General features: G+C 31.1%; 1 protein-coding gene across 2 annotated transcripts in view; it reads right to left on the bottom strand.

Annotated features, from left to right (window-relative positions):
- Positions 1-1,938: 1,938 nt before the first annotated feature.
- The window catches only part of LOC118193300 (DNA-directed RNA polymerase III subunit RPC6-like), a 56,263-nt gene continuing 38,675 nt past the window's right edge, over positions 1,939-19,526 (bottom strand). For both annotated transcript variants that reach the window (XM_085823907.1, XM_085823908.1), the window contains exons 8-9: positions 17,129-17,317; positions 1,939-5,186 (exon numbers count right to left, since the gene is read on the bottom strand). In XM_085823907.1, coding sequence (XP_085680033.1) covers positions 5,109-5,186; positions 17,129-17,317 — 267 coding nt within the window. In that variant the 3' untranslated portion in view covers positions 1,939-5,108. The remainder of the gene's footprint in view (positions 5,187-17,128; positions 17,318-19,526) is intronic.

Raw genomic sequence — 19,526 nt, 5'->3', positions numbered from 1 at the left:
AATCATAGAATATTTTAAAACCTAGATATAAGTTTCACTAGAATTTTTTTCCATCGCTGAATTCTTCGCCGAAATAAGGTCGAAGTCATTCTCCGTCGATTTCTTCCATATTAGAATCAGGATAATTTGAAGGACAAGTTTCTGGACATTTCTCCTGAAATCCAGGTCCTGTCCACCAAGGAGATTTTAGGAGTTGCAATGGATAGCATCCTCTTAAAAATAAATCATCAGGGTTTGAGATGACTGGTATGTTTCCTATATCCTGCTTTGCTGTAATCTTGAATATCGTTAACTTGGTTTTCTATAAACACATACCAATTACTTCGTTTCTTTAACCATTCCAAAAACACTGAAAATTCTGCCCAGAAATAAGTTTTCATATTTATACTATTGAAACTTTAAACAGCCAAATGATAAAATTTTGCACTCAGAAGTGCTGCCATCAATTCTAACCATGGTAAAGGAATCTGCGGTACGGCAGTCAGAGTCACTAACCACTTTCCCATCTGGGTGGAGGGCCCACCAGCGGCTGAGCGGTAAAGTCGCTGAACACTGGTAGTTCGGTCCGAGGTTCGAATCCCGCGAACGGGCTGGCTGCATGGGTGTTTTCGTGGTTTTCCCCATGTGTAACTTGTACACGAGCCAGTTTCCCTTAGAAAGTCCTCCACGAAGGCATCCCTCCCCTTAGGCAGATAGCCCTCGTGTGCTTTGCCATAACTCAACACACCACCACCACCACCACCCATCTGGGTGGCTCTCCTTCAAGGGTTCAAGAACAGGATTTTGCTAACACGAGACTCAAAAAACTATTTAATTTTTTTCTGCTCTTAAAAAATAAAGGTATCATACGCTAGTTTGTTTGCATGACAGGTGATGTGTAAAGTGATTGTAGAATTAATTCAGCAACCATTAAAAAATGTATTTCTGTAGACCATTTGCTGAATTCTTTCTGAATGTCTTCCAGTAGTTCCTTGTCCCATCAAGTCTTCATAATCTTCGGAGAAGGAAGGGCTGGAGAGGAACTGCATGAAAGTAAGATTCTACTTGGCATCTCAATTCATCTGATGGGCAGTACCACTGAAGATCTAAACACATTTTATGGACCTTCATCTAGATCTGCTTTTCCAAGATCTAAAGATTTGAACCCAGCTTGAAAATTCTGTAGCTTCATTGATGTGTTACTTAATTTCTTCATTTTCAGAGACACCAGTAAGACAATTATATATGTAGAATGAACCTTTTAACTTCTTTAACTTGATTCTTGTTGCCTACCAATGTTTAGAATAAAAAAGGAAAAAAAAGGAGGGGCTCTTACTTTTGAGTGAATATGGTATTTGTTTCCATCAAATATCAAGAGTTATTTGGAGGCTTCTATATACAGACAATTTAGTATTTTAAACTTCATCCTTATTATAATGTCCCATCAGTGGCCAAATGCTTAATACTGGGAGTTTGATCCTAGGCAAACTGATTGGCTGAGTGGATGGTCTTCTGGTTTTCCCCAAGATTACTGTACTACAATGTCTGCTCTTCCCAACTAGAAATCTTTGACAGTATCACATCACTAACTCCTACTTTGCTTTTAAAAGCAACTATTTTCTACTCCCTTTGTGTCTTTGTTTCTCCCATATCTATTAAATCAAGTGATATCATTCAACTCAATTGTTAGAAAGAACATAACCTCATTTATCTACTGACTTGGTTTTTCCAATATGTAATATAAATATGAGCCAGTTTCCCTTAAAAAGTCATCCACAAAGATATTCCTCCCTTTAGACAGATAGCCTTTGTGTGCTTTGCCACATTCAAGTAACCCTACCCATAACATACCTAACTTGCATTTCGAGAGTTAGCATACCCAACATTGTCGTCACAATTTAAAAAATATCAAAATTTATGCAAAATAACAATAATAATTTGAATCAAGACTAAAATAAATTTCATAAAAAAATTCCTTTATTTATGACCAGATAAAGGTTACAAAAGTGCTAATTTAGAAGCAACTTCACACAATAAACAACGTAAAATTAACAGATAAAATTCCTTCCATACTGATTTCATTACAGTTAGCTAACTCTGAATTGATTGACTAGTGGAAAAAACAGATTTAGTCTAAAAAGGGCTAAATTTCTTTACTGAGGGACAAAGAAATAACAATTATCACAAATTATTTAATGTAAATTAAAACACCTAAAAAAATTCATTAGTTAATAACATACGAGTCTATTCATATCATAACACTATGTAATTTAATTGTATGTAATCTGTCATATATAAACATTTTTTAAATTATTGATTAAAAATAAATTAATCATGAAACTAAATCAAGAGTACAGCTGTTTATCTTCTATTGAAGTATAAGAGTGATGGTAACAAAAACAATGTTCATTTGATCTGTGTTCTAAATACTGATTTACTCTAAGTAATCAAAGGAATTTATTCTCCACATTAAACTGCTTGAAAATACAGGCAAACTGCTAATAGTATTTTTCTAGAAACTGTAATATGGGTTCATTTTTAAAAAACCTTGAATTAATTGAAATTTTAGATCAACCGATGACATCATTCTTGGTATTACTCTAATCAATTAGTAGATTACCATATTTTGTTGCACATTTCCCCCCTTTTTGTAACTAGTTTTAGCATCCGAAAATCGAGAGCAGAAAATGATGCAAGTCATTATGTTTCTGTAGAATGGAGTTACAGTAAGAACATTACAAATAAAATGTAGTAATAGTTAAACTATTGGTAACTATCCCAACCTTATTCCTTATTTCTTTAATTGAAACCTACATTCCAATAAGAATACATTATAACATTAAAATATCACATTACATTATCATATCACACATAACATTAATAACATAAAATAGCCAACCAACCGGGATAGTGGTTAGCAACGCTGACTATTGTACCGAAGGGTCTGGGTTCAGATCCTAGAGAATGTATGGATGTTTCTAAATGTATATATAATGTCTGTGCGGGATGGGGGCACTCTAAATATCCAATGAACCAAAACTCCTCTTGAGAGGTTGGTGGTAGAGGAAGAGGGATGGAAGCCCCTTGGACACTTCCCCCTGGGGTGCTCTCCTTCAAAACTGGGGGTAGAACTGAGCGAAGTACCTGTATGGTGCTCAAGGCTGTTGCCAACGACAGGCAGAATCTTGTACTCAGGGGAATATTGCCAGCGCGGAATCTTGCCACAATGTATTTCGTGGGTTTTTTCTGATGTTACTTTCAGAGAGGTGAGAGAAGTCACAACAACATTAAAATAGCTAATGGATACTGAGCCAACGTAAAGCCTCAAGCACACCTCACATGATGACTACCATTGTCAAGAGGGACAATACAGGAAGGAAAAAAGGAGAAGTGGTGAACAAAAGATCCGTAATTTGAAAGATTAAACACATCAGCAGCAGATATGGCTACAATGAACTGGAACATAAATAACAGAAGCAAGCTAAAATCACATGTTTGGAAAGTTTATTTAAGTGTAAGAACACTTGCCATCTCCAGATAACTGAATGAAGAATCTGCACAAAATATGTTTAAAAAAATAAATGTAAATAATAAACGCAGTAAGGGAAAATAAAATGGATGAAATGCAAATACAAACTGAATACACTAAATGAAAATAATGAACACAATAAAACAAAACCCAATCTACCAATAAACTAAGCCTCAGAGGAAAAAACTATGTACAGCAGAGGAAGGGGAAAATTATGAGTATTTTTAAAATTTTCAGAACCCAGCACTAAAAAGCTAGATGGAAAAATATGCAATGAAATATAGTATATTTTTATTATTGTTTTGGAAGCATATTTTTTTCATAAATAAGATATTACAAGAGCTGGGACAAGGATAAAGAAAGAGAATGAGGCACATGACCCATGTAGACAGCTAAGACGGGTGCCAAATTTGTTATACAATTTTAGAAATATATTCCAAAAGTTTAATTATGGTTGTTAACTTTAAATTCTGAAATATCTTGAGAATTACCATTTCAAAATATCTTATTTAAAAAAAAAAAAAAAAAAAGCATTCTTTTGAGCATTCATGTTGCTTTTCCTCCCTTTCTGCAACCCTTTTAGCTCTGCCCTTAAATATGGACATAATGCATTGAGTGCTTATTGTACCACATTCTTTGGAAATCAGTTATTCGAATAATTTCCCCCTCTCAATTTTTATACATTAAAATTTGTAAAAGATGAGGTGAAAATACTCGAGTAAATATGGTATCCTGATTGCAACTATAAATACCCACTAATGCTATATTCACACAACATTTTTCTTCAATAATATTTACCACTTAAACCTCTCACTTTTTCAATCAAAACTAATATCACTGACTACTTTAAACATTTATTTATTTATTTTATTTATTTTTTTTTTTACCTCTCTTAATTTCAATCTGAATACAGGCTATAACACCACTTTCATTAGTTTACCAATTTCAATGTGATTTATAAATTTTAGTGACAACTGCTATGACTGGAGCAAATTTCTTAGTATATAACATGGAACAATGCTGCCATCAAAACATGTTTTCCCTCGTCACAGATAAATCACAGAACCACTATCAAAATATTACACTGAGAGATATAATTTAGCAAAGAGTACACAATTACAGTTAACATGAACAAATAGAAATTGAAGGGATCATGAAAAGTCTTGAGTAACTGAAAATTTGATTCAAATTAGGGAAAATTAATTTCAAATTCTACAATTTCATATTCTATAAGACTTATTAAAAATTTCAAATCATTGAAATTCAAATAATCAAAACTGCACTCTGTTTTACCACGCAACTGTAAACAAATGAGACAACTAATATAATTATATCTAAACAACATTTTATAGAATTAATTAAAAAAAAAAATCCAGATGCTTTTACTCTTGCACAGATAATGTGTACCCACAGAAATCTTTATAAAACTCATGAATCGAAGAAGTATCAAAGACAAACACAGTAATTAGTATCACTAACCATATAAACTAAAAAAATACACCATTATCCTATAGAAATAAATAAATTTATTTACATTTATCACAGACTGTAATTTATTACATGAGACACAAAATTTAGATAATTCTATTTTTCACTTTCATCACAATTCCAACCATTCTTTCATATAGATACATGTAGAAGGTGAAATTTCTTTCCCAGGGCCACAATCATTAAATACCTGTAAAATAGAAACAAAATTTAAATTATAATTCTTCATCTACAACAAACAAAATATGTTGACTGTAAAAAATTATCTTATTGTAGGTAATTTCACAAGTCGATTACTAAATATATAATTTTAATTAATTGAATGCATAGTATTTTAACTACATACTATTTTCAAATTAAAAAGATGATGCAATTCCATGGTGCCTGCAGACTCACAATTTTAACTAAAAGTAGTTCAATTTCAGTTACATTTCATTAAAAAAAAAAAAAAAGTTTCAGCATAGTCACTAGTACACATATGAAAGCATCAAAAATATAGAGAAATGAAATTATTTAAAAATTAAAAGTTTTTTCCTCCAATTTTAACAAAAGAAAGCATTTTTCTATTTAATTAGAATAATTATAAATATATAAGCATAGTTTAAACTTTCCCAAGTATTTATTAAAAAAGGATACCCACGAAAATGGTAAAAAAAAGTTCACCTCCCAATTTTTTCTCACGAATTTCTAATTAAGTTAGATATTTTAAATGAGCTGTTCATCAAGAAACTGGCACAAGACCTAAATAATACAGAGAGTGTTTATACATTTTTAAAATAATTTTGATGAAGAATTAAAAGAAAGCAAATGTTTTGGAATAAAAATTTCTGGCAACAGCACATTATCTGAAATATGAAATATGTTCTTTTACTTTTAAATTTATTCTTTTGAAATGTTGCATGTGTATTGAAGGATAAGCTTTTGCGCTTTCAGAAGAGAAATATTCCTATACCATAATTCAAAAAAGTTGGAAAATGCATTGTATTAGGATTTCTAAGTGCAAAATAAGAAACGTTATGAATTCAAAATGGAAAAAAACCATCAATCATTACTTCCACATGGTAAGCAGACTCCAAATGAATATCCAGAAAAGGTACGTACTGTTTCTAATGTTTCTAAAGTTTAATAATTTGTAAGAGAAAAATTCGCCAACCAGAAATTAATTGCAAAGCATTTAAATACATCTGTAGCAACAATAAATAAAATAATAAACCAAAATTTACAGCTTTAAGCTAAGAAACATAGCATTCACCAACTTTTGCTGAATCATGTGGCTCAATGCAGAACAATTTCTAGAAGCTTGTATGAAAACTATTTAGCAGAGCATAAATGGAAATACATTGTAACCCTCGATGAAGTCTGGGTTTAACTAAATGGAATGCAACAAAAAAAAAAAAAAAAAAAAAAAAAAAAAAGGGGGGGGGGTCTGTTTAATATTGAAAATGAAGACAAAAATGTCTGCAAACCTGCTTTTGTCAATGCAAAGAAAATTTCATCAAGGGGTTTATGATTGTCACAAGATTCTCTTACAATGTAAAAATTGTAAGAGACAATAGACAGTAAAAATAAGAAGGGGGGAGATAAAACCAACTCGACACACTATCAAAAAAGAATTTTACATCTGATATTTACACAAGAAATTCCATTTCATTATTTCAATAGTTTGGTTTGGTTTATGTGATTATAGCAAAGCCTCGAGGGCTATCTGCCTGACAGAAGGAATGCTTTCATGAAGGACTAAGGAAACTGGTTCGTATACATGTTATACAGAGGGAAAACACGCATGCAGTCAGCCAATTTGCGAAATTAGAATCTGAGACTGAACTACCAGTGTTCAGCGAATTTACCACTCGGCCACTGGTGGGCCCTTTATTTCAGAGACTTTCAATGAATAAAACTTCATGAAGACAAAGCAATAAGTCACCATTCAAAAAATATCACTGCATTTCTTGAAAAAATGAAGACTGATATAAATATTACTTATATACCTTTTCAGCATTTTTCTACAGTCTCCTGATATTTCATTTGTGGACTACTGTGCATTTGGTGTCTTGAAGACACCTCATTCTGAGCACAAGGCAACCACGATAGACGGTCTCTAGAAAGTAGTACAAGAGGAATAAAAATCTATACCCCTGAAAATTTTATGAAAAGTCCTCTTATGGAAATCATGATGCAGATTTATAACCAAGAAAAAGGTTATGAGATTGAACTTCTTAAAAAAATACTCTTTAAATTTTAAACGACTGGCTCCAAATTCATTCTAAAAGTGTATAAAGACTAGGTATACTCACATTATCTGCAAAATGCTCAACATTTCCTATAACAATCATCTGCTTTGTCAAAACATCATTAAAACAATGATAAATATATTATTCATTCCTCTACATCTTCTAAATATTTTCAACCAGAAGTTAAAAATGCATATTTTTACACAAAAACCAAATATAAATAAAAACAATTATTCATAATCTCACTAGATAATAGCAGTCTACCCAATCAAGAGTGATTATTTATAACATTAGTTAGAATGGCTTAAAATATATTAACTGCAATGCAAACAACAAATAGTCTGGTGAAAATAAACATCATGTGACGTTTTTAAAAATTCCTAATCGAATTGGAACATTCTCAAAGTTAATAAAATTTAGGATAACTTACAATCATTGATAAAAAAAGATTTCAATTCAAAAGAAATTATGAAATTAAATGACATCTTTGCTGGATTGCATTCCACATTTTCTAACAATTTCATAACTTAAATTCAAAATGAATTTTATTTTAATATGACTGAATATAGGGAATTTCAATCAAAATCAGACTAACCTTCAGTAAAGCAAAGTTCAACACACGAATTCTGAACAAGATGAACACCACAAAACACATTAAAGTGTTTGCTTGCTTAAGGAAAGGAATGCCTTTTTAGAAAATGTTCTAACAAAAATTGAGTACACACAGAGAAAACCATGAAAATACTTAGACAGCTTGTTCATCAGGATCTGATGCCAGGATAAACTATCAGTATTTGACGATCTTACAACTTAGGTGTTGGTAATTATTTTATTTCAGGAGGGGTGTAAATGAAAAAAATCAGCGTAGGCATTGAACAGGAAACACTTTTCACGTGGGGTGAGGGAGGGCAGTTTGTTTTGCATAGGAATTTGACAGAAAATATTTTTATGTGGGGTAGAAGGCTGTTTGTTTTGCAAATTGCCAAAATCAACATAGCCATCCAACAGCAAACATTTTTCATGTGGGGTGAGGAATGGGAGTTTGTTTTATACGCATTTACTGGTTTTCTGATTACAGCACTGAGAGTTATTTATAAATATTTAAAAATTCTTTATAATCTGATAATTTGCTGCTCATCAGCAATTTTACTATTACTTCTAAGTCATATGAAATTTCTCATACTGATGCATTAAAGCCACAGTGAGAACAGCAATTCTGAATCAATATAATGATTAATTTTTCTCCATTCATCAGTAAAAAATTTCCTAGTTTGTAAAATATTAAGAATTAACTAACGTTTAGAAAAATGTGAAGATATCGGTACATACATATTATCATGACCTTTTATTAGAAGTCACCAATCTTTTCTACAGAGTGTGTCACACTCTAGCAACCATGTGCACAGCTATTCTTGAGGCAACCATACTCTTAATAATTCTTCAGTCAAGTAATATTGTTGTATTCAAAATTTGAATGGTTTTATATACAAATCATGGTTTTTTTAAAACTAAATTTTTAAATACGCACTTGTCGAATTTGTTAGCAACGAAAGAAACTGCAGCTAAATTTCAGCAGGAATACAGTATTTTGCTACAAAATTGCTCAAGAAAACAACAGTTTTGAATCTGTTATTAAAGCAATTGGGTGCCTAGCCAGTATAGAGGTTAGTGCTTCAGACTGCCATATCTATGGGCCCTGGTTCGAATACTGGAGAAGGATGTAAACATATAGTGCCTGTGTGGGAAGGAGCACTCAAAATACACGGCAAGCTGGAAGTTCTCTCGTGAAGTTGGTGGTAGGGGAAAGGGGGAGATAGCCTTGGACCACTCTGGTTGTTCTCCTTCAAAATTGGGCTAGAACTGCAAAGTTTGATTTTCTGGTATCCTGCTCACTTCTAATCATATCTGTTTGAGCAATCATCACAAAACTTCCTCCAAAGCAAAGGAAATAACTAGCTTGTAAATAGGTTTTTTTTTTTTTTTCCCTGACCTTTTTGAATAAATATCCAATTAGAATGTAAAATAAATCTTTAATAATATTTATGTAAGTAACAAGTAATGTTTTTGCAACTGAAAAGAATGACAACTTATATCATAATACTTTTCATCTGTAAAAAGTAGCCAAATTACACCAAGATGAATGCATTAGTATGTAAAAAGCAAGATATTTTTTCCAACTGCAATCAAGGATGGGTTGTAAAACTACTCATAAGACCCATCTCTGAGTTACACTGAGGATTTAGTGAATTTCAGGAAAAAATTCTAGACGAAAATTTCTCCATTGAGATGAGAATGATTTCTAAGTGACAAAATCAGTTTTCATTTCTGCTGCAATTCCTCACTCATGTCATATTAGTCAATTTCAGGAAGAAATCCTAGACGAAAATTTCTCCATTGAGATGAGAATGATTTCTAAGTGACAAAATCATTTCTCATTTCTGCTGCAATTCTGCACTCATCTCATATACCATTCCTCAAAAATATTACGTTATGATGCATTTTTGGTGTCTTAAAGTTTAATTGGTAAAATATTCATTGTTAACAGTTGTCTCAAAATACCACAGCTGCTTCACATATTTACAGTAAAAAAACTCTCTCACACACACACACATGGCGATTACAAATTTTTACTAAAGTCAAAAGTCTTTAATCCGGACTCGTCGGGTCTTCGGCAATTCCGGATTATAGATCATCAGTTTAAATCTGGTAAGATGGCATGCAGAAATTATAAAATTAAAAATATGAAACCGCAATTTATGAAATAAAGAACAATTATGATCTAAAGGGTATCAAAATTTACAAAAAAAAAAGCTTAATATTTATTTGTTTACTTTATTACACATTTCTTTCAATGCGCGCATGCGTAAAGCTTACATTACGCGTAGTCGAAATTGGAAAAAGGCAAACAGAAAACTATTTGATGTGTATTTGTGATATTTATAATGAATTTGATTTAAATCATATAAAAGATAAGAGTACATCGAGATGAAATACTACATTTAGTAATGAACTATAAGCCGAATAAAATAAAAACATCTGCCCTGAAGATAAGGAGAGTGCTGACAAACCAACTTCCAGTTCATTGCACGCCATGACATTCCCCTCCCCCGCAGAGCAGCGTGAAATTGATAAACAGATTTTGGAATGGTTAGCGAAACAAAGGATATGCCTTTATCCATTTTTTGCAGCAATTGCACTTTTTGTTTGATGGACATCGAAACATGCTTTTGCTTCGTAGATCCTTTGGCAGTATCCAGCATCGGAAATTCTATTTGACATAATCGAAAGTTCAAGCTTACTTTTATAAAATTGCTTTAACAGTCTGCAAAAAATAATAAGCCGCATCCAATTCGAAGATTAAGGAACAATGCAATCTGCAACATTAACTGAAATAGATAATTAGATAATTTTAGCTTAGCTTACACCGTCCGTTATACATTAAATGCGCATGCATAAACATATTATGCGCATGCGTAAAGGTATTACGCGCATGCATAAAAGCATATGTGTATGCATTGATGCATGCACAGAAAGTTTGTAGCTTTGATGTCCGGATTAACGACTTTTGACTGTATTATGCAATATACAATAAACAGCCAAACCACACACTCTCCTGCATATCTCATTAGAAACTGACTTGGGAATGGATGAAGCAATTAATGACTTTGTTCTAAAAAACCAGCATAATTATGCAAATTATCTATAATCAATTACACACATACGCAGTCAAAAAAAAGGGGGGGGCAATATTCTCAGCAAAACAACATGGAATTGCATTCTGTCTTAGCTTTTGTTTCTTTTCTTCAGCACCTGCCCTGAACAAGTGATAGTTCAGACTAGTTCTTAGTTGGACTAACTGGAATCCTCTAAAATAAACTTCATATCCAATTTATTATTTAGTAATAAATGAATTAAAATCATAAAACTGAACAAAGCAATTAAATTGAACTAAAATCACAATATGCCACAAAGGTATCAGTTAGTTCAGCTGCAGGTTAATCGGTAGAACATTTATTTGGGACAAATATTTAAGAAAACACTCATAGAAAAGATCTTTGGTACAGCAAAAGCTTGATTATCCAGAAAGCTCAGGAAATGCTCATTGAGTGAAAATTCCAGATAACTGATAAAAATTGCAGTTCAAGGTAGAAAAGCCAAATGAATGGAAGAAAAAATTTTTGTTTTAAATATATAAAAACAGTCATCTTATTTGCTATTAACTTACATATCAAAAGCCTATATTTAAAATATACATGATTTTGAGTGAGAAAATGCATTTCAGACAAAAAGTTGACACACAACTACTTTTGTAGGATTTAAACACACAAACATAACCAATCATAAAATCCCCCTCATCATGAAAGTTGGTACAGATCTTGTTAAGCAAAAATTTGAAGGAAAAGACTGCTTTCTATTAATCCTGACTGGCATGACAGCTTCTACTTGGTCACGAGATTTTGTCGCTTGGCATCATATATTAACTTTAAAGTATTTTGCTTTCTTATTTTCTTAAATGTTGCCAACGTCAACTTAATAAATAGAAGTTTATGAAAACAAAGATTAAAATAAGCACTTATACAGATTTAGTTAATAAATGCTGTTTAAATACAATCTTTATCAGCAGATCCAAAAAGTGGTTATGTTTATGTGGCACTCAGAGGGTTAATTAGATAATCAACAGTTACAAGTTATACATATATTATAATACATAAATATATACAAATATATGTAAAACCCATTTTTATAAGCCCTCAAATCACTTACATTTTTTTACATTATATTGCCATTGTTTACCTACTTTCAAATAAAACTACAAATCCTGCCCATTGATGCACACTTTTCTTGATGCTAGGATTCTACAACTTTGAAAATACTGTTGTTCCATAGAAGGCAAGTTAAAAAAACGCGAGTTAAATAGCAATTAACTGATCTCCTTCTTTTGAAAATCTAAGCTGGCTTGCCAGGAACTAGATGAGTTTACATCAAAGCAGAGATTTTATGACTGCATTGTGAAATCATGCTTACCCATTATTGGAGGTATATCACACTTTTTGCCAACAGTGCATCAGGACCGGATTTAGATTCAATGAGATCCTAAGCTATTTGAGACATGGGACCCTTTATGAGGAATATAAGTCATTTTTTTTATATGGAATATGCTAAATTTTTTGGGGGAGGGGACCCAAGAAAGTGGGGACCCTAAGCTAAAGCTTGTTCAGCTTATACATAAATCCTGCACTGCAGTGCATGCTTTACAATAATTTACAAGTCTCTCATTTACTTAAATTTTTTAGACAGGGGACAAATTTCTGAAATTCTAAATCTGGTTGGTTGCTTGAACTTTTCGGTTAGTGGAATACAAGATAACCGGGTTCATTTAAAAGAGAAAAAAATCTATCTCATCAGTGACCGAGTTACTAAAACTGAATAATAATGCTAACATGTCAAATGTTTGCTTTCCAGCAACTGAGAGATTATATAGATAATCATACGAGAACTATGCGGTATTTCCAAACTAGTTCCCCTTATCAAAAAAAGTATTTCCCTTCATGTAAATAGCCTCATATGCTTAATTTACTAAACAATAATAATAAACTTTTTACTCACTCTTCTTATAAGCGTATAAAATATTTTAAATTACAACCTTTTAAAAACATTTATTTAAAAATCTATTGCCCATATATGGGCAATATTGCCAGAAATTTTTAGAAAAATTAAAGTAGCAAAGTGTAGCATTTGATGGGTCAGAGAGCATGTGATTTTCATCACATCATAAGTAATGTTCACATGAAGTCTGACATCATAAAAAATTCAGTCTCTGTCGGTTCTATAAGATATGCACTATTCAATTCTTCATTGTTTTATTACATATATTAATTTTGATGAAAATTTTAAAACCAGATAGCTAAATTTACATTGTTTGAATCTCCATTTCTCCTTTTAATTAATTCTCAGTTAAATTTAGGTTTGCTATTATGTTTGGACTGTGAACATTGCTGCTCACTTCCTTTTGAATTAGCAGTTATTTTTTTTTTTAATTCAGTAAAAGAGTATTTTATTTTTACAATTAAACAGTCATTTCAATTATGAACAAATATTTATGTCTCCTCTTCTGAATATGTTTGGACAGTATATATCATTTTAAAGATCTTTCATTTTAAAATTAATCAAGAGGTATTTAAAATAAAATACAGTATAAAATCTGAGATCCGGACTCATCGGGACTTCGGCGATTCTGGATTGAGGATTTACTGGATATTAGATCATCAGTTTAAATCTAGTAAGAATGCATTAAAAAATTAAAACTGTGAAACCACAATTTATGAAATAATTAAGCATTTATGATTTAAAGGGTTTCAAAATTTACAAAAAAAAAGGGGGGGGAGAAAGGCTTAATATTTATTTGTTTACTTTATTGAACATTTCTTTCAATGGAAGTTGTTTAAGTTCCTTCGATTTTTATGTTAATACTTTCTCTTTAATTCTATAGACAGACATAATTTCTTTTTCAGTTAAAAATTTTGTTCAAGTCCTGTAATTGCTGTGTCGAGAATTCAGACTAACTTATCAACCAAAGTTTTTTCACTTTCAATAACCTCTCTTTCACTTTCTTCACTATCGGTAGCAGCATTTTCTGGATCTAGAACCATACTACAAATTTTGACGTCCGTTAATTGATTGATGATTGGGGCATTGGCATCACAATGAAAAACTTCTGTTATATCCTCTTCTTTTATTACTGCTTCTCCACATTTCTTTACAAACTCCATTAATTGAAAAATTTCACCTTTGGTTTGCAATATCTGAAAACCTTCAAATTCGCTATCATCTTCATCCTCACCATGATCTTGCAATGCTCCACACAGCAGATTTTATGCTAAAATATTTCAAAAAACCTTAAACAGTCTTGATACTATTCAAGAAATTTAATATGGATTTTAAAAATGCTACTTTATATTTGCATTTCAGTGCGTGCACTATTATGATATCTATAGGCTGAATGATGAACATACAGTGTGGAGCATAACAATAATACATATATATTACCTTTCATTAAAATTTGAAGTGAAGTATGAGCTGAAGAGTTGTCAGGACAATTTTTCCACTATCAGGTAAACGAAACAAATTCAAACGTTGCTGAGACTCGGGCATAAAATTATGTTCAAACCAATCATTCATTATTGTTCGTGCCATGCATTCTGTTTTATTTTCACTATATATAATGGGGAAATTCTTTACTCCTTTAAGTGCTCAAGATTATGTATTTTCTTTATTACAAAAAGTTTACACTTGTGTGTGTGTTCCTGCAGCATTTGTGCATGCTAGAATTGTTAGTTTTGCTTTGAAACTTTTGACACCAGTTGGAGCCTTTTCTGCAGAAGTTGCCAAAGTATTTTGTGGTACATATTGCCAGAAAATTCCAGTTTCATCAGCATTGTAAATTTGTTCTGTGGATAACTTTTCACTATTAATGAGTTCAATGAATTCATCTGCAAGTAGTTGGGCAGCTTCAAAATAAGCTGAAGTGTTTTCACCCAAAATGTTTATCTGAATTTACTGTGGCAATTTTTAAATTTGTTTAACCAACCTGTCGAATATGTGCACTCAGTTTTTAGTTCATTTCTTCATGAAATATTTTAACTTGAGCCATTAGCACTGCATCTGTCAATGGCATGGCTTTGCTGTGATGGTGTTTGACACATTCAATTATTACTTTGTCATGATCGTTACTTTCAGCATATGAAATAATTTTTGTTTTTCATTGAGAATGGAGTGTCAGAATCACAAAAAATTCCTTTTTCTGTTTTCTTATGTCATATACTTTCCAATGCCATACTTCTCGCATAATTTTGAGACGGATAAACCTTTATTGATTTTTTGTAGCAATTCCACTTTTTATTTAAAGAACATCAAAACATGCTTTCACTCTGTAATCTCTTTTGCAGCTCCAGAATTAAAAACTCTTTTCGACATAATAGAAAGTTTGAACTTTAATTTTCATGAAATTGCTGTAATAATAATAGCCTGCAAAAAATAATAAAGTGGATAAAATCAGAAAGTTAACGAACAAGCCAATCTGCTATATTAACTGAAATTCCTTGGAATCAGTAAAGTTTAATTTTAGCCTAACTTAATAATGTCCGCTGTACTTTGACATGTTAGCATTGTTATTTAGTTATAATAACTCGGTCATCATGAGATTGGCGATGAAAGCCAAGTTCTGCTAAATTTTGTTTTGCTTCTTTCTTGCATTGAAGCAGTTAAGCCTGAACCGCATTAATTTAGTTACTTATTATACTTATATCTACTTTTTGCACATGCTAAAGGCAAATCTGAGTCTTGAATAAATACATTTTCTCATGTACTTAAGGCTTAACAAGAGCCGGTGCTAAATATCTTACTGCCAGATGCAATATCTCTTGGGATACTGAATTCTGCTACCAAACACCTCCCTGAGTTCTAAATTTTTGCCACGGGTCCCAGTGCTTTCCCCAAATTCTAAAAATTTTGTTGTCCCTTAATTTTGCTGCTCAGTACTTCTCTAAATTCCAAAAACTGTGTCTTTCCAAAATTCTGCCACCCAGTGCAGTCCATACAGCCGGTTCTGGGTTGTGAATAACAAACAAGTTATTCTTAATTCAAATAACATTAAATGTTATCTTTTAGTCTATAAGTATCATTAACAAAATCTATTTTTAGCATTTTTTCTTCATCAACATTTCTTAGCACATTTAACTTAAATCTGAAATCATCGCCAAACGTAATGTCATCGTAAAAGGTTACCATACTTTTTGGTATTCAATTATTAATATAAAAAAATTATTTAGGCATCACTGCATTAGTCATAACTCAAATTACCATGTGTTCATAAACAGGCAGTGATGAAAGCAAAACATAATAATGAATCGCCAGATTGGCGCCAGGGATATAAAATGTTAGTAGTGAAAAATCAACTATGTTTCTGTATAGAATGTTTTGCTTTGAGATGCATTTTAATTTTAAATGAAATTACAAATTGGAACTCTCCACGTTTTATTATGGGGGGGGGGAATCATATGCACATGCATAAAGCATAGAAAAAAAAATTCTTTAAAAACTAAAAAGGGTTGTTGGTGGCTTTGAGGTCCAGATTTTAGATCATTCTGGATATTGGACATCCAGATATTAGACATCCAGATATTGGACTTTGTACTGCATATTAGAACAAACACAGTGAAGTCTCTTTAAGACTATCATCCATGACACTCAGAAATAAAATTTTGTTTATGCTTCACTGTGCCTTATTAAAACAATTTTATGTGCAACTTTCAATATACTTTTGTCTTGTCTTTTTCCATTCTTTCTAGACAGTTCTCAAACATGGATATTTTATGCTAAGCATTTTAAAAAATGGTGTTGAAATGTTTTCATGTTACTCACAATTCATACTCTAGTTAACACATCTATAACCTGACTTACACTGTGAAATCCCAATAACAGATAACCAAAGCATTAAACAAAACAATTAATAAAACATGTGAAAACATCACTGATACTTAATAGATACATTACATTGACATTCAAGCATTTTGTGGTACAATTTAAAAAAATGAAAATGGCAAAAAGCAGTGCAAGAAGTAGAGCAGTAGAAAATTTGCAAAATTTCATAGACATAAATTTTAGTAGCACAGGTTTGTCAAAAGTAGCAAATCTGAGAAAAAAAAAATTTGCACAATCTGGTCATGCCGTAAATCAATAATTTCATAGTTTGACAGTTTCTCTGGTTTTCCATATTTCACTGAAAAAGCATATCAATTCAAGTCACATTAGGTATGCATTTAAAATTATATTCGATTCTTACAATGTTCCTAATTAAAAAAAATGTAAAGGTAGCAAGTAGAAAAGTAAAATAAAAACTTACAGGGCACACTCCGCAAGGCATTCTCATAAGCCCAGTACTTGAAATTACAGATTTTGTAACTTTATAGAAATTTTCAGGTACTTTATCTTTAGACGTTGAAGAACTGCCTACAGCCTTTGACTTTTCGAGTTTGCCGTCGTATATAAGAGATTCTAAAATTTTTTCAGTATCTTGCACACTCAATTTTACCTAAAACATAAAAAAAGTCTTAAAATAAAAAAATAAACAAACACTGCAGTTCGTTTTTTTTACTAATATTTTTGTCCTAAAATAGACAGGAAAATTATGCAAATAATTTAATTTTCGAAGTACATTTTTTTTTTTTTTTTTTTTTTTTTTTTTTGTTTGTTATTTTATTTGTTATTGTTATTTTTATACATTAAGAAAACAAAAAATGAAAAGTAGTCATGGACAAACTATAGGTAACTATCACAATATTATTTCTTAAAAAACTTCTTACTAATAAAAATACATAGTAATATTGACATTGCAATATATAATACCATATCTTCATTCATTTCTACTACTTTCCTGTACCTTGAACTTTACCCATTTTTATTATTCTCCCAGCTATTTCTCAGGCCTCCAATCATCCATAAATAATTCAGAAGAGGAATGTGCAGCCAACTCAGCAAAATCACAAATGAAATGTCGGTTCATGTTTGCTTCATTATCATGAGTTGTTTCTCACATTAGCCTGGCATAGCTTTCAACAGTTTGAAGGGAAAGATTCAGCATGACCTTCAAATTAGTCTGTGAGGGTTTGTCTTTGTTAGTAAGATGAAAACAATCATTACATGGATGAATTTATCTTAAAATTCAGGAGAACTAATTCTACAAACATATTGAGAAAGGGGGAAATTACATGAATATTTTTAAAGCTTCCAGAATCTGATGTTAAAGAGTTAGGGGAGCATATATTACATAAATAACGCATCATCAGAAAGTACACAAACTTATTTTAGAAAAATACTTTATGCAGTGTAATAGAAAATAAATGAAGTTCATAGTTAGCAAAAACAAGCAAAAATTTATTTCTAATTGCAGTTTTGTTGGAATTCAATTTCAGCAATTCAGTTAGCTGATGCTCTTCACAGAATTTTCTGAAGAACTAAAAAAGATCTAAGGGTGTTTACAGATTTCTAATTTTGACAATAAACATTGCAAACTGCAATGCATTTAGCAGCCCTAACATTATGAATAAACCTATTTAGTTTGACTAGTTATGTAACTAGTTCGTACATCATCTGATTGAAATCCATTGATAAGACATGTCATGTGTGCAAGTAGTATCTTCAATTTACATATTAAAACTTGACATTCTCCTTTGAGAATTGATACAGTAGTTGTGAAGAACATAAGTATGAATGGAGCAATCCACACATGATTAAAAGCATGACAACAATATTTTAGGATCACTAATGTTTAACTTCAGTGAAGAAATTACTACCACATTTTGACATTTTAGGTAATTTCTGATTATCTGAAATAGACAAAATCCTGGTGAAAACAACACATTTCCAAAATAGGTAACTCATAACATAGGCAAAATATACTGCCTAAAATCCGGACATCCAATATCCAGACCTCTGGACTATCAGGCATTAAATAAATAAAATAATATACAAAAACTGCTAATGAGTTCACAGATGCTCTTCAAAGTTAGCAACAAGTTCACAAATTTTAGCTGGGCCTGTGGGTCATTAGAAAGTCACAAATTTTATTCTGATGACAAATCCATTATAACAGCATCATATGAGTGCTACAGAGTTCATTAGGATATGGTATTTAACAAAACATCATAATATATACAAAAATAAAAATTTTAGTGGTAATGAAAGTTTAATTAAATACTATTAAAAAATTGGGATTTACACAATACATTTTTATTTCAAATGGATATGGGTTCCAATGCACTAAATGAAGAAAAGTATTTTATTGCATAGTTTAATGGGAATAATAGATTAAATAATTCTACTGACAAAATTCACCTACAATTTTGTATATGAATTTAAAAAAAGGGTAGGGGATGCATGGTAAAAAAAAAAAAAAAAAAAAAAAAAAAAAAAAAAATCATGGTAAAAAGATAAGAGCTTATACATTTGACAATCCAATTAAGTTAATAGATTTCATTATTTAAGCACCCCACACTTTTATTATTCATGATATAAAATTGTAGATAAATTCTGTAATCTATTATTCATAATAAATTAAATGAAAAATTATTTTTCGTCTTTTAATACATTAATTATCATATCCAATTTAAATAAGATTTTATTATATAAAATCCCTTTTTTAACTTTATTTTACTTCCTGTTTTTTTATCTCAATCACACAATATCAATAATGAAATTTTTATTCATTATTAAAACATACACAAATAATGATATAAAGAAAA

The sequence above is a fragment of the Stegodyphus dumicola genome, chromosome 9, assembly GCF_044657685.1.
Source record: "Stegodyphus dumicola isolate Sdum_Otavi_A_Nest chromosome 9, ASM4465768v1".
NCBI classification, from domain to species: Eukaryota; Metazoa; Arthropoda; class Arachnida; order Araneae; family Eresidae; genus Stegodyphus; species Stegodyphus dumicola.
This window is presented reverse-complemented; position numbering and strand designations above follow the sequence as displayed.